The sequence below is a fragment of the Eptatretus burgeri genome, chromosome 11, assembly GCF_056783735.1.
Source record: "Eptatretus burgeri isolate ZD-2024b chromosome 11, Ebu_testis_v1, whole genome shotgun sequence".
NCBI lineage: Eukaryota > Metazoa > Chordata > Myxini > Myxiniformes > Myxinidae > Eptatretus > Eptatretus burgeri.
The window spans coordinates 42299809-42322329 of record NC_140971.1 but is presented as its reverse complement, the minus strand read 5'-3'; the positions used below and the strand labels follow the sequence as shown (position 1 = coordinate 42322329).

Below are 22521 nucleotides of genomic sequence, written 5' to 3'. Positions count from 1 at the left end.
AATACGTGGGGTCCACGATTAGTGGAACCGTGAATGTCGGGGTCTGACGGTACTATATATATATATATGTATATATATATATATACATATATATATATATATATATAAATATATATATATATATATATATATATATATATATATATATATATATATATATATATATATATATATATATAATACATTGTAGTTATTTCGCTCAAACAGATTCCAAGATTGCACTGGCCCATAAGCTGACACCAGAGGCCTGAATTCTGAAGACTGAAGCCTAAGGCCAATAACTACCATGGCCTTCACAAGGCTCATGATGTCTATCGGCTCCAACATTTCGATATTTGATGATACTGTTAACACTCACTTTGTTCGTTTTACACCTAAGGGGAAACTTGTAGGGAGGGCATGGCGATTGTGAATATGACAGCACCGAATATGTCCCTGGTTTCGCAAAGCAGAAAAATGGAGGCCACATGATTTTACAGGTTACAATTGTGGGTGGAGTCAGGCCAGCTGTCCAACCAATGGGTAGAAAGGAGCGTTACTCACGGATGGATAAGTGTGTATCTATATTATAAAGCAGGAGTGTCTGTCTGCTCATTTGTCCATCCCCAAACTACTCCCTCAGTTTTGGGGCGAGCCCTGCCAACCCTTCTGTGGAACCTTTTGGAGTCCCAGCCAGTGTCCTAGGGTGGGTGGGAGGTTTTCGATCAATATTCCTCAATACAATAATGATATTGAGTTTCGATCCGAATGTAATGTCAGAACAGCATTCATATTTGTTTATCTCAGGAGTGCTTGTAACATTGAATTTTGTTATATTAATGGTATAGTATTAATTTGTGATTAGAATTATGCTGTTGGGAATGACAATATAGAGAGATTGAGTTTAAAGGAGAATCAGGAAATGATGTGAGGGATTCCACCCGTGACATTTGTGGAGTCAGCTTTTGCAGTTTCACCATTGACATCATCGAGATATTACCCACCTTACTTGTGTTGGGGTCAGCTGCAGTAAGTTTATTATTATTACTATTATTATTATTATTATTATTTTTAATCCCTTCACGAACCGGCTGTCCATGTCTAACATTCAACTGAAGATGTAACAGGAATGTAGAATTTATTGGTTCATGGTTTGTCATTCGCTGTTTCTGCAGTCTGCTTGCATCTGGGCTCCCTCCCATGTGTAACATGGGTACTGCAGCCAATACCGGGAAGATAATTTGATTCTCAATTTTATAGACAAGTCCACCCCGGAGAGGGAATGTCCACAGACACATGTTTTGGGATTGGTGCATCAGCGGCACAACCACGTCCTCGGATAATGATGCTACCCCACAGTCTTGTGCTATATACAAACTAAGAAGAAGAATATAAAGGGCTATACAAATTTGCTTCCAAAACAACTGCTCAAAACAAAACTTCACGATCTCTTTTGGACACTACCAAATAGAAGCTATACAAATTAAAGAGAATCCATATATTGATAAATACAGCCAAGACTATGGAAAAGTACAGTACAGTGCAGTGTGATAACCCAAATGACTGTGACACTTATTGTATTATCCTGATTCAAGCTCTTTTGTGAGTACAACTTTGAGAATGCAATAGCTTTGAACTTTTAAAATGGAATCTCAATTGGTCAGTTTTATTTTGTAAAAGTGTATTCTGCATTTTTTGCATTGAGTTCCATGTTGTAATCTCCATATAGTGTGAGTTCTTCCTTTAAACAAAACCTTATATACATAGCGAAAGAAATACAATGAGAATGTCATGAAAATGTCAACAAAACCCATGAGAAATATACAAGAGATATTTGGAAGTGCTAACGCATTGCAGTTCATTGACGCAACACTTACCTGCTGACAGACGTATGTCTAGGCTGTTTTGGGCTGGAACTTGGGCTCATCGTCTTGCGTGGAGCTTGCGGGCTGATACTTGAGCCCTGGGTCTTGCGTGATGCTTGTGGGCTGGTACTTGAGCCATGGGTCTTGCGTGGTGCTTGTGGGCTGGTACTTGAGCCCTGAGTCTTGCGTGGTGCTTGTGGGCTGATACTTAAACTCTGGGATTTGCGTGGTGCTTGTGGGCTGATGCTTGGGCTCTGAACCTTGCGAGATGTTTGTGGGTTGGTACTCAGCCCCTGGGTCTTGCATGGTGGTTGCAGACTGGTACCCAATTCCTGGGTCTTGCGTGCTAGTTGTGGGCTAGTACGTATGCCCTGCACCTTCCGTTGTGGTTGTGGGCTTGTCTTTGCAACCTTACGAGCAGTTCCAGGACTACGAGCACCAAGAGAGAATGTACGGTGACCGAGCTGAGGGCTGGAAGACATCTGCTGCGCCAAGGACGTTAGTCGTAAAAGTTTACAATATTGGTTGCAAATGTGTTTTGCTCGGAATGAAGAGATGGCTTGCGGGTTTGCTTTACAACCTAATTCAGGTCCAGAGCTTGAAAGGTGGGAGAAAAGGGTGGGATAGGAAAAATATCAATCGTTAATTACTCGGCATTTTACCCATTGCTTCACTGACTGATTTAATCAAAAGACAACATGTTGTACTTCACAAACATTCTGCTTGATTCACCTGATCATTTTCCTGAGGTCATCTTCCATCTGATTGGAAGTCAGCTAAAATCACATTCGTCAGCCAACTTCTTCTTTAACAGCCACAATTCTCCCCACATTCTTGTGGGGTTGGCCAGGGAAAGCTTGGCTCAACTCTTTCACGAACCGGCTTGCGAGACTGACGTTCAACTAAGGTTATGGAAGGAACTTGGAATTTGGCCAGCGTTCTGGGAATAGCTCACCTACTCTTCACGAAGGATACCGTGGGATCTTTAAAGTCTACCAACTTATGCCAGCAGATGAGACGCCCGTTTAATGATGGCACACACTCTGCCTGTGAAAGTTTGGGATGATAGTTTGCAACTGGGTCGGGATTTGAACTCAGGCTAGACAGCTTAGAGTTGAGTGTACTTTACCTCTCGGCCATCCTGCCACCCGTATTCATCAGCCACCCTTACTGCGTAAATATGGTACGAGAAAAAAAATTCACTTCCGCATCGCTGCAAAGCTCAGTATTGTTTGCTTTGGTTTGAACCTCTGCTCAAAATGAGTGAAATGAAACTTTTTGAAAATTTTAAATTGTTTTCACTCACATTTCAACATCACTGTAATGCATATAGTTAAGTTGTTTAAACATTCTTTATCTGTTTTCTTAATGTCAGAATGATTAGTTACATTACTTATCTGAATATGTGCTGCTTAAATTACGAACACATCCTTATTGGCATATATCCAGCCTTTGCATTACTATTGAAATTAATATAGCTCACATCACTTTCGTCATCCATCCTTGCTGCTTCTATCTGTATATGACATGATCAAATATCACTTCACTTCACCACGAAGCTCGGTGTTGGATGCTTTGGTTTCAACATCCCCTTAAAATGAGTGAAATTTAACATTTTGAAAATTTCAAATTATTCTCACTCAGATTTCGACATCACCGCAATGCATATTGTTAAATTGTTTGAACTTTCTTTATAAAACGTGATTTGTAATACTGGCTACTGGCACCGGGTAGTGCTACACATGCACATTTGGGTCTTCCCCCCACCCTCAACTCCCTCCCCCAGATATGCTACCCAGACAAAAACCACACTTGAGGTATCATGAGGAAACATTTACAATTTGGTTGCATTTGGTTCAGTCATTTTAAAATAGTTTTTGAAGCATATATAAACAAACAAATGTATACAAACTAGAAAGCATCTGAATAATACAAAGCCCATCCGCTTTGTATTCAGACTTCTTCTTCTGTATGCTAAATGGTACCTTTGACCTTTGACCTTTGATCTTTGGATTTGTCTTATCCATTTTCTCATATTAAAGCTTTTTTGAAAATTTGATAAAAGCTCAAATGGTAAAATAAAAGTCACACACACACACACACACACACACACACACACACACACACACACACACACACACACACACACACACACACACACACACACACACACACACACACACACACACACACACACACACACACGTGATTGGAAAACCCTGTCTCCTGCTGTGCGGGGGAGGGGCTAACAAACAAATGTATAATTTCACTTTTATAGTATATATTTACCCAGAGTGGGACAACATCTTTGTTATACAGCAACAAAATATATTGAGTAATCATTGATGTTTAAAATTCTTACAAGTTCATACTCCATCACCAGGTATACAGGATTTAGATCATGAAAAAAGGATTTACTGTTTACCAAGGAAGAAAGGTTGATTTAATAAAAAACACTATATATTGGGTTTCACGAGTTGCATTATGCAAGCTAGAATTTCCAGAGATTCGGTCACATGATGCCATTTACACTTTATCAGGACACTCTCTATGGAATGACACCATCAATCAGTGGACAGTTATGTGCCAGCTACCCAATGAGATTTCACAAGCAAAGTCTCCTCAGGTATATTTTAGGCTGAATAAATGTACCTCGAGCAGTTTTCAAAATGTTGTAATTATTGAAAGGTTTTGTCATTATCCAGTGGCGAGGAGGTCCAATTGACTTTCTCGAGGAAGGGTGTGCCATGCCTCCAGGCTGGCATGATAGCCTAGGCCCTAGGGATGCACACACTGACCTATGAGCTGTTTACCCTGCGTCAAATTCTGGCCCGGCTAAAAACTATCATCCTGGTGTTTCGCAGGCAGGGAGAAGCATCAATGTATGTACCGTCCATCAGATAGACGTTAAGCTCGGTGTCCCTTCTGCCAGCATCAGTTGGTGGATGTTAAACATCCTACGGTGTCCTTTGTGAAGAGTAGCCGAGCTATTACCAGCACCCTGGCCAAATTCCAAATTCCTGCTCTAACCTTCAGCCAGGCACATCATCAGCGGAACAGCTGCGCCCACAAGAAGTTATGCTACTTGTAGCCATGTGCTGCATACAAAAGAATATGAAGGCCAAGACTCCGATGATCCAAAATGTTCCACTTGCTACGATGCCAATCATAAAATCGGCCAGCTAGTTAGACCTTTAGATCACGACAATTAAATTTACCCTGGGCAATGGTCAACCTTGTACAGGACGACTTAGATAATTAAATTAAAATTTAGAATAAATAATTGGTTCAACAGGACAACTTTATGGATAACTATAAAAACAAATGTCATTAATGAATGCAAAACGACAGGAACAATTAAAAGTTTCATTCCACCATGGACACACAGTGTGCTCATCTGTGAAAAGTTCCCACACATGGAAACCTCAATCTATGATCACTTCGAAAGAATGATAAAGAAGGAACAAAAACTTACTCGGCACACCGCACGGAAACTTCCAGATTTGTTAGCTTCAACCCGATTCCTGTTGTGATGAATGGGTAAAAGAAAGAAAGAAGGAAATAAAGGAGTTGTTCAAGAATCAGTTTGTTTTTGAGAAATTTCAAATCTCACTGAATATCTGATGATGTAATAAACATTTATATAATTGTGAAATATTTTACAGTAATGTTGTTTCGTATGCAGCCTGCGACTGCTGGTTGCATCATTTTCTGGAAGCACAGTTGTGCTGCTGATGCAGTGTTCTGTTATTGGTAAGCTGGTACTCATTTTGCCGACCTCAGAAGGATGACAGGCTGAATCAATCCACCTGGTGTTGTTGACGGGCTCAAACTCAAGACCTTTAAGATATTAAGCCAGCCACCTTAACCGTGAAGCCAACACCAGACTTCACAGTAATGAAAATGTGTCAGTGTCACAAAACATAAACAGACTGAGTTGATAATTTTAAAAATTAAATAATAATAGAAACACACACTCCCTATGGGAGCATAATACCCCCTCACTACGGCAGGAGTCAGTGAAGCACTTGTATTATGCCACGTGACAGTGCAAATTTGAAAGTTGTCTCTGCAGCAGACTTGAAATAGCCTCTCCCACCACCACTGGGTAGTGCTATACGATACACATCAAACTTTTTTTAATGCCAAAAACCTTCCCAGGCACACCCCAAGTACAACCACCAAATTTCAACTCATTTTATCCAGTGGTGTTTGAGTGCATACAAGTCACACACACACAATTTGGTGGGATAGAGGAATGCGCATGTTGCGCACAGTGTCACGCCATTTGACATGGTTTTGCAACGTTGCCTAGGCCTGCAGCTCCGGCAGCTTCGATGGGGTCGAGGGCTGCACATGTGATGCCTGGGATCATGCAGATCGACATGCATTTGGGACTTGGCCTGGCTATGCAGCCTAGAGGGCTTTATCTACTCATCCCGCTGAGGACGATTGGGACCGAACTTCAGTGGGATCGATGGCTGTGCTGGATATAACAACTTCAGTGAGGCTGAGGTGTTTGGGACTTGGCCTAGCTATGCAGCTTGGTGTGCTTTGTTGGCTCCCTCACGCCAAGGAAGACTCCCTTTTGCCAACTCCCTTCTGCCGTGCAACTCCTTCCTGCTGTAAAGGGAAAGTACTGAGCTTCAGTGGGACCATGTGTGGAGATGATAACCGGTGGCAGCAATGCACCATGTCTGGGTGAGTGGGGGTGTTCCCGGGTGTGATTGGGATGGAGTTGGAGGGGGAAATGGAGCACGAATGAGGAGACGGCTTAGTCCATGAGTCGTGGTTCCATGCTGGGGTGGAGATGGGTGCTTCAAGACCAGGGACGGTTCCATTCAATCTTGGGGCCCACATGTGGAGATGACGACTGGTGGCAGCAGACAGGATACACACACACACACACACACACACACACACACACACACACACACACACACACACACACACACACACACACACACACACACACACACACACACACACACACACACACACACACACACTGAAATCTAAACACTGCAAAAGCCAAAATCACCATTTTTGTAAGCTCCATCAGAATCCAATGTCTTGAAGATAGCCACATGTGGTTCAATATGTCTTGACCTCAATTGGAGACACACTATATCCTGCATTTACCAAGCCTTAGCTCAGGAAAAGAGCCACCATGTGCACATGTTGCTTCATAGTTTTGGGGTTTAGCAACATATACTAGAACCGACCCCAAATGAAATTAGTATTGCCCTTTCAACCACTTTATATGTCAAGATATTTCTCAGATTAGTGCTTCTGATTGTCAAATCAAATGCTTCCGATATCTGGTTAAAATTGATGGTGTCCACAGCTCCCGTCTACAGTTAATGGTGTCCACAGCTCCTGCACAGCTCCTGCTGTGGACTCAATCCACCAATATTTAGAAGATGCACCACCACTGTGTGCGGTGTGATCTGCCCCAGGGCTCTCCTGTCTGTACCCACTGTGGTGCTCCGCTTGCTGGAGATGCCCTCGGTGCTGCCCTGCTAGTGTCGTCATTACAGCGGTTCTTCAGACAGCCTCGACTGTCAATGGTCATTCTGGCTCACACTCTCCATGTCCTCCCACACCAAGCATCCCCTATCAGGCCTGATCCTTTTCATTTTATTTTCTTTTTCATCCCTTTTACCCATTTGTTTTTCTTCCTTCCCCTTGTTCTTCAGCTTCCCTTACTGGCCCATCACATTGTATACTATATGCCATATATATGGGTGGTGGTGGTGAGGTGGGGGTTCTTTCCAGACATCAAGTATGACAGACATCAAAAATAAAAATTTCCAGACATCAAGTAAAGGAAGGAGATGTAGTCTAAAACACTTCAGGACCACTGATTATGATAGCCACAGGAGGACTTACCCTCAGCATTGCTTAACAGTAGATTTCCATTGCTTCGCAGCAAAAGCCAATGGCGAAACGCATTGCACTTATCATGCAAAATAGCATCTGACTCTTGTGATATCACCAAGGATGTTTTCTCTGCATTCACGTTTTTAACAGGGGACCCACTCTCAGCAGGGTAGAATGTCACATGACCAGTCATCTCGGCTTCCAATGTAGCATAGGGAATATGGCTGGCTGGTCGAAATATTAGAAATAGCGGCTGAACCCTGTGGAGGAACAAATTCTCAGTACAGTCCTGTGTTTGAATGAAATGTTTCACAATGAAGGCAATTCATCTTTAATTTACAGCCTAAGGACAGTTAATGACTTTGATTGGCAATGTCCTAAGTCTTCTTCCTCTTTTGTATGCAGCACAAGAATGCAGGGTAGCATCATTGGCTGAGGGTCGGCTGTGCCGCTGATGTAATGCCCTCTGCTGGTTAGGGCAGGGGTTTGTTCAGGGTTCCCGTGATAGATCATCTACTCATCGCGCAAGATGCCTTGGGATCTTTAACGACCACCAACTAATGCCGGCAGGTGTGACACCCGGCTAAACGTCCATCCGATGGACGGCACACACATTGATTAATCACCCTGCCTGTGAAACACCAGGATGGCAGTTTACATCTGGGCTGGGTTACAAACCCAGACAAGACAGCTAAGAGGCGAGTGTGCGTACCTCGAGGTCATCCTGCCAGCCCGATGTCCTAGTAATGTGTTTCCATTGAAACCTTCCATTGCAGCTTTAGCCATTGCATCTTGTAATTTATTTCATTAACGTTAGCAAATGCTTTTAGGATAGTTAGTGCCAGCCTCATTTTCAAGAGTAAATGTGTCTCAAAAGTTCCCATATACATATTACATAAGAAAAATGGCAAAAAAAAGTTTCCTTCTTTCCTTCCCTCCCCAAACTACTCCTTCACCCACCTCATTCACCCTCCTCCTTTCTCTATCATGGATTTCAGTCATTGAAACATTATCATATTTTTATATTTACTGATCAATACTAGAAGAGAGTCTGGTGTGTGTGTCACAATTTTTTCAGAAATGGCTCAACGGATCTTCGTCAAACTTTCAGAGGTTCACCCGTGAGTGTCTGAATATTTTACGGGAAAAAGTTTTTGAAAATCTTGAAAAAACAAGTTCGATTCTTTTTGGGGGTGGGGGGGGATAGTGCCTCTGTAACTCCGTGAAAGGTAATATTAAATGATCCTGACCCCATTCCTTAGTGGGTATGGGGAAGTGTTTTCTGCCCCCACAAAAAAATCTTCAAAATGTCAACAGGATGAGGACAGCACTGGGAACCCTTCTGAGTAATGATATAAGGCTCATGAAGAAACGTATGCATCCGCATGTCTGTAGCTGTAGATGCGTGTAATACATCTGTAATTTAGGACCAGGACATAAGGAAATCAGTGTACATCTGGACAAATTACAAGGACATAAGGACACGAAAGACAAAACAATACAGGATGCGCCTATCTGGGATTTGAAACGGAGATTCCAGCATCGTGCTCTTAAGTCCTTAAGGCCCGGTCACACCTTGACGTTTTAGCCAGCGATGGCAACGTATTAAAATGTATGTAAAACGCTGACTTGCGTTGAACTTTTGATGTTTTTTTTAAAGATTCGGACGTATTTATAACGACTTGGTCTTATGTATAACGCATTGGTAACGGACACAGAACATTTCGTTGTGTTATAGATAACTTATACCAACGAATGCTGAACCTGTTGTCGGCTTACACAACCGATGCCCAACGATAGTCTAACTTAGGCATAGCGCGTTGCACGCATCGCCGACGATGTCGTGACGTAGCCTATTAAAAGGCTGACGCACAACGATTCGAATCATAACTGCCGTTGAAATGGAAGTGTCAACATCGCGGTCACACCTTGGCGATCTTGCCAGCGTATGCCGACCTAAGAAAAATGTGTCTAAAACGTTGGGGCACGTCAAATACGGTATGAGTAAGTTTGGTATACGTGAGTACAACGCTAAAGTACGCTATCATACGTCGTAGTAAGTAGAGTACGTCAAGAAATTTTAAACATGTTCAAAATTTTACGACGTACTCGGCGTATGACACACGTTCCGCATGCGATGGGGATAAGTTTTACACACGATATGTGGACGCTTACACACGTCCACAAAGGCTACTTATAAGCTACTCATAAGTCGAAACACATCGCGGTAATGTCTTTTTTACGCGAAACTTATTTCTAACTTATGTTTGACGTGCTTTGAACCAATTCTTTACGTAGTCCCAACACACATCGACGTATGTAGACGTATTCCAATGACGTCATCCGGTCGACAAAAAAAAAAATGAATGTGTTTCTAACTTACAACTGCCATATAAAGACGTGTTCCCAGCGGTTTTGGAAATTGGTATATAAAAATGGTGTTCATAAAAGGGGAACCCAACAGTGTTTTCGAGTCCTTTTTGAGTCGATGTCCATGTCAGCAGTATCAGTATCAGTATCAGTATTAGTATTAGTATTAGTATTAGTATTAGTCGTAGTTTGTTCATGTTTGGCAGTAGTAGGTGAGTGTGAGGGGGAGGGTGTGGGTTATGATGGATCGTCCTTGCGTTTAACGATTTAACGATTTAAATGATAAACTCAACGATTTAAATGGCTGCATCTCCACTATTGAAAGTAGACGCTTACGCTCAACAATTGGATTTTTTTTACACTCAACGACTTTTAAACGGTACCACTCAGCTATTTTCATTGTTTACAATGAACGATTTAAATTGCTGTCACTCGCCTTTGTTTTTTAACGCTGGGGTTTGGAAATTTGAAGCGTTTCTTCTGAACGTGTTAAAACGCTCAAACTCGACTATTTTAAATAGACGCTGCCGATGGACAATTGGAATAATAGCCAAGCTAGACATCGAAGTGTGAACATGCTCGTCATGCCGAAGAAAAGTTTGAAGAATGCTGCAAATAAGTGTCCTGGCCGTGGCCGTGGACGCTGACGCAAGGACGATCCATTATACCGACGTCTTTCAGCCTATGAGTAACTTAAAAGTAACGTCTGTCGATGTGTGGCAACGATCGCGTAACGTGCCAACAACACGTTAATCATAGGTTAGAAATAAGTTTCGGGTACGCTAAACATTACCTCGGCGTGTCTCAACTTATGATTAACTTACAAGTAGCATGTGTTGACGTCTGTCAACGATCGCAGACCGTGCATACAACTTGTGGCCAGCGTAGCGGAACGTGTGAGTCATACGCCGGCATACGTCGTGAAATTTCAAGCATGAAAAAATTTGAGGACAACCGAAAAGTACAACGTTTAAAGCCAACGTACAACGACGTATGGCAGTGTTTTTCAGCGTGCTCTCAATGTTATCAAAACTTACCCATAACGTATTCAACGTGTGCCAGCGTTTTAGAAAAAAAAAATCAAAAATCGGCATACGTTGGCTAAAACGTCAAGGTGTGACCGGGCCTTTAGATAAGAATTCCAAAAAGGCCATCCCTTTAGTTTGTTTACATCATGTCACAGCTACTACTGAAGAATAATGGTGGTGGTTTGAGGTGTTTGTTGGCAATAGCTGAATTTGGTTGGTTTGGTTAATGAAATACAAATGAATAACCTTTATATGTACGTGAAGTGAGGGCGAGCAGGATAACCAATATGTAAATTCACTCGACTCGCCTCTGAACTATCTAGCCGAGGTTGAAATATGTTATATTCCAACTTCGACAATTTTAAACAGGATCATTGAAAAATGTTTGTGCTCACTCAGGGATTTCTCCAAAATCTTCAGCTGCACGTGCTTCTACTGAAAACTGTTTGCAGTACTCTCTCACGGTGTTTTGAACTTTACAATCCTGGGGTAAGAAACAAAATGGAGGAAAAACAGGTGAATTAGACAATGACGTTGTGTGTGTTTGAATGGTTCACAGCGGGCTTGTGTGCTAATTGAAGTATTTAAATGGTGAAATGCATTGTGGGAAGAGTAATTCATCCTGTGTGCATGACTTTTACTACAAAAGTAATTGTCAACATTTCTTTTGATCTCAGATTAAATTTGTTCTCAGATTAAATTTGTTCTTAGATCTCAGATTAAATTTCACCAAATTTGTCCTAAAATGTTCCCACAATGAGTGTGTGGTTCAAATTTACCCTGGATCTTTCTTTATATAAGCTTGTATATAATTATCTCAGCCATCGAAGGTGTCTGCCTGTTTGTCTGTCTACCTGTCTGTGAGCAGGATATTTCAAAAAGTTATGGATGATTCAGACAAAACTTGGTGGACAGGTTGGGTGTGGGACAAGGAGGAAATGATTAGATTTTGGTGAAAATCCAGACCTGGGTACTTGAATTTTTAAAGCGATTTTTCATCATTGAGAGATAGGGCCAAAATCGATATTTCAAAAGATTATGGATGGATCCGGCCAAAACTTGGTGGATAGGGCAGGTATGTGCAGTGTGACCACTCCTTGGCTTTTTTTCACAAGATCTTGGCTATTCGTTGTTCACCTTGGCGTCTTGGTTTTCTATTATCATCGCTTTTCCGAAACCATGTGAATTCTTGGCTTTTTTCATTGGCTCACCTTGGCAATTATGAAAATGAGGAGTGGTCACACTGGGTATGTGAGAAGGACGAATGGATTCGATTTTGGTTAAGATCCGGATCTGGATCTGGATACGAGAATTTTAATGTGATTCTTCGCCATTGAGAGATAGGGCCAAAAACGATATATAGCACGATATCTCAATAAGTTGTGGACGGATTATAACAAAAGTTGGTGGATGAGTTGGGTCGGTGACAATAACAAGCCAATTAGATTTTGGTGTGTGAGAAGGACAAATGAAAGGCCAGATCTGCTTCTGGATCAATCAGTGGGATACAAAACATAAACTGTTCAGCCTGGTGGAGGTATTCACTCTACTGAGTGCCATTCTAGTTTTGACTGGCAATAATCACCATACTGTTTTGACCGATTGTGTTTAAATTTAAACAGACTCAATGTTTTTCTTGATCAGAAGTGTATTAATTATTTGCTGTTCTGCCCTCTTTGTTCTCTCACTTGTTGCCATTTTGATATTCAGCGGCACTTACATTAAAGCAAGAAACATGAGATTGTGGGTATTTGTTACCTGCAAAGATTAAACATAATTCCCTTCAAACATAATCTACATCGGTTACAATCTACATTTTGTAAATAAAAGTCCAAGTCAAATTTTAATCAACGACATGTTTACTAAATGCTAATGGTAATGTTTTATTTAGCACCAGCATAATTTTCATCAGCAAAAAAGTGTTTTTTGACAAAACTACTTTGTAGCTTTGTAGCAGCAGGCCCCACCTGTACAGATATATGTTGGTTCAGGACTGTGGGTTTCGGCTCACGGCATCCTCCATAAGCAATGACCGTTGGCACCTTGAGCATGCATGTGCTCCCAGAGTCGAATATTGGGGATAGACCATACACGACATGAGCTCGAAATGGCTTGCGCTGTTTTGTGCCATCCCCTGCACCTGGGAGCCAAACTGGGCGTTCTTCAGTGATAACACGTCCAAAGAACCGCTCTCCCCAGTGGCTCGAATCAGTGAGACCCTTGTTGAAGATCAAGGGTGTCATCTCAATCTCCTCCCCATCTAATAGTGTTGGGTTAGGTTAAAGGTCTCAGCATCCTTTACCGGTAATTATTTTACTAAAGATCAACTTGACAAATATTAACTGTATAATGTGGACTTATAAACCAAAACGATGTTCAACCCTGTGGTCAGGGAAGGCTGGAAACCTTACCCTGAATCTCTTCTCTGTTCACCATTGCTTGGATTGCTGTGGAGATAGGAAGGAAAAATGATCAGATGTGAAATGACTGGTTATTATCCCATTAATATCCTTTTTTTATAGTGTCTAACCTTTTATGGAGGATCTTGTACAGACATCACAAACAGGACAAGGAGACCAGGAGACATCAGTGCCTTTTTAGATAAAATTCATGGATATTTGGTACATCAAGGACAATATACAAATCACCATAAAACATGGAATTTGATCCCAGGGTTGGAGGCAGCATATCGAGTGAAAATGGGTTTACAAAAACAAGCCACCGACCTTGTTGTGACCAATTTTGAAAATTCGCTTTTTTCACTACCAACCAGAAAGTTTTCTTGGCATTTTGATCGACATATAAATTTATATAAAATGACGACTTTCTTTTGTAAAGTCAATATTCACCAGTATTCATTTAGAGGCAGATAAAGAAAATTGGAGAATATTGTTATGGAGGAATTTCAAAGAAAAGGTAGGATTGTGTAGAATACCTTGGTCCGTGGACGTGTAGGAGACATCTCGATGTAAATTAAGTTGGGAAACTGTGACCTTAAGTGTTGCATGTCACCACATGTGGGGTGGTGCTGTGTTAATTAGGTAGGGATTAAGGCTAATTCCTCCCATTATGTGATTGCCCCCTGTGACCTTTTCCTATGTCTGTGCATTTCCAAGACCGGCGATAAAAAGGAATTGCATCCTTAAAACAACAACAACAACCGAGACGGACATTTCCAAGCAGGCAAGAAACCCCGCCTCCAGGAATGACAACTGGTAAACCACACCCCTGCAGTGAATGACTAACGGGTGTGACATCAGAGAGACGAGGATGGAGTTAGGATAGAAGTACAGGACAGAAGCGAGTGAGGAGATGGTGGTCGGAAGAGAAGGGCATGACTGCTGGCTTTCCCTCGACACGGTGAAGAAGGTTGCACGATTCTCGGTTCGTGCTGAGGCGAATTTGCTCACATGATGGAGCAAGACGCTGGCCATTGACTGTTAGGTTGGGTTGTGCGAGTCCGTACCTCAAAGAGTCAGAGGAGTGGCGTTGGCAAGTGCTATCGATAAAAGAAGTTTCATGGTGGTTTCTGAGCCCTGGGGTTGAATATCACCACCCGAATTTCCTCCTATACGTTTCCCACCGAGAAAGCGGCTTGGCACCATTTTGGGTACATTTTTCCGTGCACTGACGATGCAGTTTGGCGAACCTCAAGCTGCAGAAACTCATCTTGGGGCACACAGCTAAGTGCAAGGAGAAAAGGAGCATTTTCTTTTATTTATTCTGTCCCCTTGTCTGTATTAAATTCTGTGTGGAGGCGCCTCAAATAGAGATTTCGTTTTACCTCACGTTCTGTTTTTATTATTAACCTCCGCCATCTTCGAAGATGGATGGAGGTTACTGTTTTCACCCCTTTCTGTTTGTTTGTTTGTTTGTTTGTGAACAGTATTACGGAAAAATTCCTCAACGGATTTCGACGATATTTGGTGGGGGGGTTAGGTATGGTCCAAGGATCATGCCATTAAATTTTGGACTTGGTCCCCCCCCCAAAAAAAATTTGTTCGAGAATTTTTTTTTATTATTTTTGCTTTACTGCATGTTTTAAGTGATTTCCAACCCCCCCCCCAAAAAAAATTGTTACCCCCCCAAAAATAGAGAATTATTTTTGCATTTCTACATGTTTTAAGTGATTTCCAACCCCCCAAAAAATTGTTACCCCCCCAAAAAAGAAAAAAAATTTTTTTTTTGCATTTCTACATGTTTTAAGTGATTTCCAACCCCCCCCCACCCCCAAAAAAAATATTTGTTAGAGAAAAAAAAATTTTGAAATTTTTTTTCACCAAAATTTCGATTTCTTTTTTTTGCATTTCTACATGTTTTAAGTGATTTCCAACCCCCCTCCCCCCAAAAAAAATTGTTGGAGAGAAGAACTAGAACTGTCAGCACTGTTGACATCATATTTAATGAAAAAGATATAAGGTTCACTTGAGTGACCCAGCAGTATTGGCGGCGGAGGTTTTGCACTCTCCCGAGTGCTCCCCCTCTAGTTACACTTTGAATTATTACCATTGTAAATATTTGATTAATTTTCATTAAACCCCGTATTTATTTAAGTTGTTTGTGTTGTCTACTTGTCATGGGTTCGAGTAGAAACCCGTGTGCCTCCGTCCTCACCTCCCTCTCGTCCCATTAATCTCCAAGGATCACTTGTTCGCCTCCAAGGGAGAACTATTTGGCTATTCGTTCAGGTCAGTCTTAACCGGCGTGAACACGACAACTGGTATCAGGTCGTGAAATTAGAACCCTGATCAACATTTGTTGATCAAGGGTGGGATTTTTGACTCCATCGGGTCCATAACATTTGTTGTTGGAGCGAGCTAAGCTTAAAAAAAAAAAGAATTGGGAATCTAAATTTTTGAACGACCCCCTCTCTACCATCGAGGAAGAGGGGGTTGTCGTAATCGAGGTACAAATTGTCTAGTTAATTGGTGTCGGGAGAAAAGAACGCTTGGAAATTTAGGTGGATTCTTTTTTTTTTTTCTGAAGATATTGAACGCGCGTGGGAAATGGCAGACGTGCACGAGATGGCAATGATCGTGCTAGATAGTGACCATGAAGGAAGCAAGCCGGGTGTGGGGCTGAGCGATGACGATAGGGTAGGGGCCTCCCCCATCCCAAGCGTCGGAACCCCTTTCCCCACAATGGTGGAAAATGAGATGCAGGAAGTGGGTGCGATGACCATTCAGGCCAAGTGTGAGATGCTAATTAAAATTGATGAAAAAATGATAAACAAATGAGTGAAATGAAGGAAATGAATGGACAATTGGAAGGCAAAATTGAAGGGAAGATAAAAGGCATCCCTGATCAAATTAACGAAATCAAGAAGGAAACAACACAGGAACTGGAGGGAGGTATGAATTGGGGAAATGGAGAAAAGAACGGAACTCTGAATGAAAGACAGACTGGAAAAATTGAAGAGCGAATTTGAGCAAAAATGGGAAGAATTGGAATTAAAAATAGAAGAGGGTAAAACCCAGGCTGTTTAAATGGGAGAAAAGTTGGAAGAAGAAATTGGGTCAACAAATAAAAGAATTGACATAGTAAATGAGTACCTGGAGGGCTATCCCACCTGGGTGGATGGAATGCTACAGCAGGTAGAGGAGTTGGGATTTTGTAAACCCCAAGTTGGTGGTTTCGCTGAGAAGGTGCAAAAGTTGGAAACTCGTGTAACAGAACAAGAGTGGGTGTTAATTGATAAAGGCTTGTGGGAGCCACAGTTGACTGGGGAAAGGATGGATGAGATGTGACGGGAGCAGCTGAACACTTGAGACAATTCCTTCAAGGAAGAGGTGATAGAACCAAAAGTTTCTGTTTGTCTCAATGGTGATGTCTATAGTTCTGTTGAGGCCATGCTGCTGACTAACTCATATGAAGCCAATGGTGAAGTTAAACTGGACTTGATGCACTTTGACATTGGGGATGTTACTGAGAAGGGTAGAGCAGATTTGGCAGAGCTAATGTTTCAACCATTTTCAGAACAAGTAGTAGCAGAGAGCGGCAATGACGTTGACATGCCAAGTACCGAGCAGGTGGCTGTTCTTGATGAAACGATCAAAAGCGAGCTTGCTGATGTAAACTCTGGAGAGAGAATTGCCCAATTTGAAAAACTGCAAGGCGACAACAGTCACAGATTGATCTCAAGAGAAAGAGCAGGATGCTTGTCAAATGGACGAGTGGGAAAGTGATGTTTTTGAAAGGAATTTGCAGAACCAATCCCAGAGTTCAGATTTGGATGATAGTTGTGAAGGCCAATTGCTCACTGTTGATGAACCTTGTGGAAGTGATGCCAAGGCAGAAGGTTGTGACGAGTCTGATGCTTCTTGCTGTTGTAATGCAGATGGTACAGCTGTGGTTAGGAGTGGATCGACAAAAATGCTTTTTTATGATTGTACAGTAGGGAAGGACACATTGGATGCTGTGAAGAGGAATGACATGGAAGTTGCGAAGGTGCTGGGGATGAAAAGTAATCTTCCTGAAGCATTGCTTCCTGAACTTGGCACTTACAGGAAGGTAAGTCTTGAAGTTTGTTTTATCAAGCCAGGATTAGAGCAATCCCAAGAGGGATGTGTTAAGGAGGAGAGTTGCAGCAGCTGTGGCTTCCTATTGGTTGAACGGGAGGAGAGGAGATGAGATTGGGACCATACTCTGTGCAGAGCGTTGGTGCTACTTAAGCAGTCTCCTTGGCTATTGGGCACAATCCTGGACGGGTCGCCACTCTGACACAGTATACGAGCATGCTGGCACTCATTCTACCGACCTCGGAAGGATAGCAGGCCGAGTTAACCCCACCTGGTATTAATTCAACATCTGAGCGGGATTTGAACTCAGGACCCAAGGATCCAAAGCCCACCACCCTAACCATTAAGCCAACACCAGGCATGTTAGGGTTCGGGTTAGTCAAGCCAGAGTGAGTCAAGTACAAGCTTTGAAGGGAAACATGTCCGCATTTGCATCTTGGGCACCCACCAAGAACAAGGTGCCAACACCTTCTGGAATGTCGCAGGCACTTTCTTCTTTTCCAGTAACTCTGTTCTCAGCTGGGGGTTCTGCAGTTTGCCCCATGGGCTTTTTCACGATGGACACCATGATGTTCAGCAGGATTCCTCGCTTCCAGTTGCTCAGTTGGAGGAGCTTGGTCACATGTAGAGCCAACTTCATGACCGTTGCGGTCGGCTTGTGGCCACCCGTATTGTGTTGATCGTGGGGAAAGATGACTTCCACATTGGGCGGCCGGTTTTTCCTCCGAACTTGGCAGTGATGGATGGGGAGCTTGGTGCTGTGGGAGAGAGTGGCATTGGCACCGTTTTTAGGCTTACAATGGAGCTGTTTGCTTATATGGACTGTGAGCTCAGCCCTTTTGAAGTAGGTTTTGTATCTTTGGATCTATGACACAGGCTGGACGGTGTCATCTGGCACCTCTCATTCAGGTCATACCAGATCCTCGTCTCCTGTCCCACGGAGGTGCAACTGTGATGCGATGAGGAGCAGGGGCCAGACATGAGGGCATCTGCACTGGCTGAGCATGTGAGTCCAGTCAGGCATCCGTTTTTATTTCAGGCAACCGAGCAGATGAGCATAACAGCTCAGGGTCAGGTGATGGCATTCACGTTAACTATAGTGGCTGTTTGTCTGGCTTTTGTCTATCGTGAATGGTGGAGTACCGTTGGCAGAGTCCATGCGTATCTTTTATTAATTCTGTCCACTTGTCTGCATTAAAGTCTGTGTGGAGGTGCCTCAAAAAGAGATTTAGCTTTACCTCACATTCCGTTATTATTATTACATTTTGAATTATTTCCATTGTAAATATTATATTTATTTTGATTAAACCCTGTATTCATTTAAGTTTGCTTGTGTTGTCTACTTGTCGTGGGTTCAAGTAGAAACCCGTGTGTCTCCGTCCTCACCGCCCTCCCGTCCTGTATGCCATTAATCTCCAGGGATCACTTGTTCGCCTCCAAGGGAGAACTGTTTGGCTATCCGTCCAGGTAGGGGCGAGTCCCCCCTCCCCCCGGACGACAATATATACTGTACATATCTTCTATCTCTATAAAATGCAAGAACCGAGATGGTGTCTGAGCGAGGTAAACGTCGCACCTCTCAAATGATACCTCATTTAAGAGCTCTTTCATTCAGACGGTGCATGCAGAGGTTTACAAATATTGATATTCATGCAATTTCGAATTTTGTTAACTTTTGTTGTGCTTGTGGTGTATATGCTCAGAGTTGTTGGTTTGCCATCTACTGGAAGTATATATATATATATATATATATATATATATATATATATATATATATATATATATATATATATATATATATATATATATATATATATATATATATATATATAAAACATTATTCAGTCAATTCTGTCAACGTATAATTACCTTTCCATCGATTTACTTATCAGTTTTAACAGTTAGTGAAAAAGATGCTCTCAAAGGAAAATCATAGCAAAAAAAAAAAATTCTAATTTGCTTTCCAACAAATTCACTTAAAAACGGAAGCTGGGACTCCTTACGAATGCGGCCGCTTTCTTTGTATGCGTATGTAAGGTGTACAAAATAACGCTCTGACAAAAGGTTGTGTGAGTGAAAGCACCAAGTTTCATTGGCAGTGTATAATCTGTGTTGCTGGTCTGCACACTTACCACAGGTATATGTATGTATGTATGTATGTATATATATATATATATATATATATATATACATATATATATATATATATATATAATGTGTGTGTAATCATCATAATATAATGGGCGTAAGCCTGGAACTTCTAACACACTTTTCTCCGAACATATTCTGTTCATATTTCCGAAATCTTCACAATATGTGTTCCACGTATTTATGCAGGTGATAGTGGATTAAAAAAAATCAAATATAGATATAATTTTTTCAAAGAGGGAATCGATGACGTCACAATCAGCAGCGTTCGGTGGCAAACCGACGGCCGGGTCTCAGACGACGTGCTTTCCTTACTTAGTCCATGAGTTCAGGACGTTTGTTCAACTCAGTATTTACGACTTTTATCCTGCCATGTTGTTTATCTGTTGATAGAGGTTATATAGAAAGGATGAATATGTCAAATCTTTCGTGTTAGCCATCCGGCACTTTGTGTCAAGGCCAACAATCTTAAGCAACCGGTGTCAAACACTACCATGGGCACCCAGACACGCCACCAATATGAACTGAGCTGTTGAATGCGGCGCAAAACATCCAAAGAAACTACCGTAACCGAGTATTGTGATCCGTCCTGTCCCCCATACCATTCGTAGATGGGTATCTGCTAGTATTATTTATTCTATCATTTCTGTCCAATGAATAATTTTCTTTTCATCCATTTAACTCGCAGAGAAAACTTCATTCTTTTAGAAATGAACAAATTCTCAGACAAACGGAACCTCAGACTCTTTAATAATGCATATGTGGCAGATTGGACGTGATGAAAAACAGGTTATTATGAATTGAAAGCGGGTTTTTATTTAATTTATTTATTTGACATGATCGGAAGCACAGGGACACTGCGTGGAATTCTGGAGAGTTGTGGCATGTGTGGCTTTTGGTGATGGAAAGCTCTTGAAGTCAAACATCCTTGCACATTGTCCAGATAGCCTAAATAATTGGGGGTATTAGGAGAAGAAATGAATGAAAATAATGAAAAACTGAAAACCAAACTAGAGGAAAAAGAACGAAAAACGGGAAACCAGAGTGATACCTAGCTTCCATATTGGCTCAAAGTCAGTATTGGTCGAATCGGTCTGTGTGTCAAACCTTGCAAGGGAGGGAGGAGAGATGTGGATTTGGAGTTTGGAGGGGGGGGAGGGATTTGGAATTGGTGTTGGAAGGGGGATGAGGGGGGCGGGGTGGAGAGATGCGGACTTGAAGAAGAATGGGGTTGACGACTCAGTCACATCTTAGGGCATGGTTGAGGTCCCTGCCATTATGCTGCCAAAAGCCATTCCTGTCAAACTCCTTAAATATTCCACACTCTATTGGAAACTAATTCCCTTGCAACAACTTGGTGGAACTGGGTCATTGTCTAATATATATATATATATATATATATATATATATATATATATATATATATATATATATAACAGATAATTGGTGCTACAAAACTTTAATATGGATAAAAACAAACACGACATAATAGTGACCGAAGCTTTTCATGCTACACTCTTCAGGGTAAAAATCGCAGCAAGTGAAGGAGGAAGTGAAGGCGCGTGCTTTATACGCAGGTTTGCAGAATCAATTAGAGCAAAAACACCGACAAGTGAGGACAACATAAAGGCATCCTTTGATATTAAAAGTTTGTTCATGAATGTACCATTGACCGAGACGATTGAGATATGCGCACATTTGCTGTATAGTATCACATTGATCTGGAACAACCGATGATCTTGGAACACGTCTTCGTGGAATGAATGAACACAGCAACAAGGGAGGTGGAATTCAGTTTTAACAACATGATGTATGTTCAAACGGACGGTGTGGCCATGGGTTCTCCATTAGGCCCAGCTCTTGCAAATATCTTTGAGGCCTATCATGAAATGCAGAAAATGACGAGTCGGAAGGGGTCGATTCCCCCATCGTATACTATCGGTATGTTGATGACATTTTTGCTTTCTTTGAGTCTCGGACGGCATGTGACAATTTCCAGGCATGGCTCAACACTCTCCATCCAGCGCTGAAGTTTACCACGGAGCTGGAATCGTCAAACACGTTACCGTTTTTGGACGTGTTGGTTGATAGATCCAACCTTGGCTTCACAACATCCATCTCCCGGAAGCCTACTTTCACAGGGCAATATACTCGGTGGGACTCCTACAGCTCCACGAGATACAAAATTGCCTTGATCAATATCCTGGTTAACAGAGCACAGAGGATTTGTTCACCTTGTAATCTTCCTGCTGAAATTGAGAAAATCATGAATATACTCGGTGAGAATGGTTATCCGGAGCATATAGTTAAGAGATACGTGCACAGGTTTCTAAACACAACAAAAGATCAGAAGATTGGTCCGGACAAATGTCCAGTCCATATCAGGATTCCCTGGAAAGGGAAATCATCACGAAGGTTTGAAGTACAAATCAAACATATTGTATCCAACACGTTTCTGGCTGTGCAACCCAAGTAATCTTTACCTCTCGCCGTTTGCTGACGCCAGTCAACAAGGATGTGCTAGCCACCTCACAAACCAGCAATGTTATTTATGAGTTTAAGTGCCGATGTGAAGCTCGGTACGTGGGCCGCACAACACTAAGATTAGCTGATCGGATCAAACAATACGTCCCTTTGGCGATTTGAAGAAAGATTATGATGGTTAGAACACAACCAGTACGAGCAGGTAGAAATATCCAGCAAGCACCGGCCACTGTACCTGCTTCATCT

At 41.9% G+C, this 22521-nt stretch overlaps 1 protein-coding gene across 4 annotated transcripts in view; it reads right to left on the bottom strand.

Moving 5' to 3' along the window:
* Nucleotides 1-22521, bottom strand: part of LOC147016941 (alpha-protein kinase 3-like) — a 66764-nt gene that overhangs the window by 14426 nt on the left and 29817 nt on the right. For all 4 annotated transcript variants that reach the window (XM_085846188.1, XM_085846191.1, XM_085846190.1 and 1 more), the window contains 6 exons: nucleotides 13537-13572; nucleotides 13093-13385; nucleotides 11521-11609; nucleotides 7737-7987; nucleotides 5320-5368; nucleotides 1857-2441 (listed from right to left, as the gene is read on the bottom strand). In XM_085846188.1, coding sequence (XP_085702314.1) covers nucleotides 1857-2441; nucleotides 5320-5368; nucleotides 7737-7987; nucleotides 11521-11609; nucleotides 13093-13385; nucleotides 13537-13572 — 1303 coding nt within the window. The remainder of the gene's footprint in view (nucleotides 1-1856; nucleotides 2442-5319; nucleotides 5369-7736; nucleotides 7988-11520; nucleotides 11610-13092; nucleotides 13386-13536; nucleotides 13573-22521) is intronic.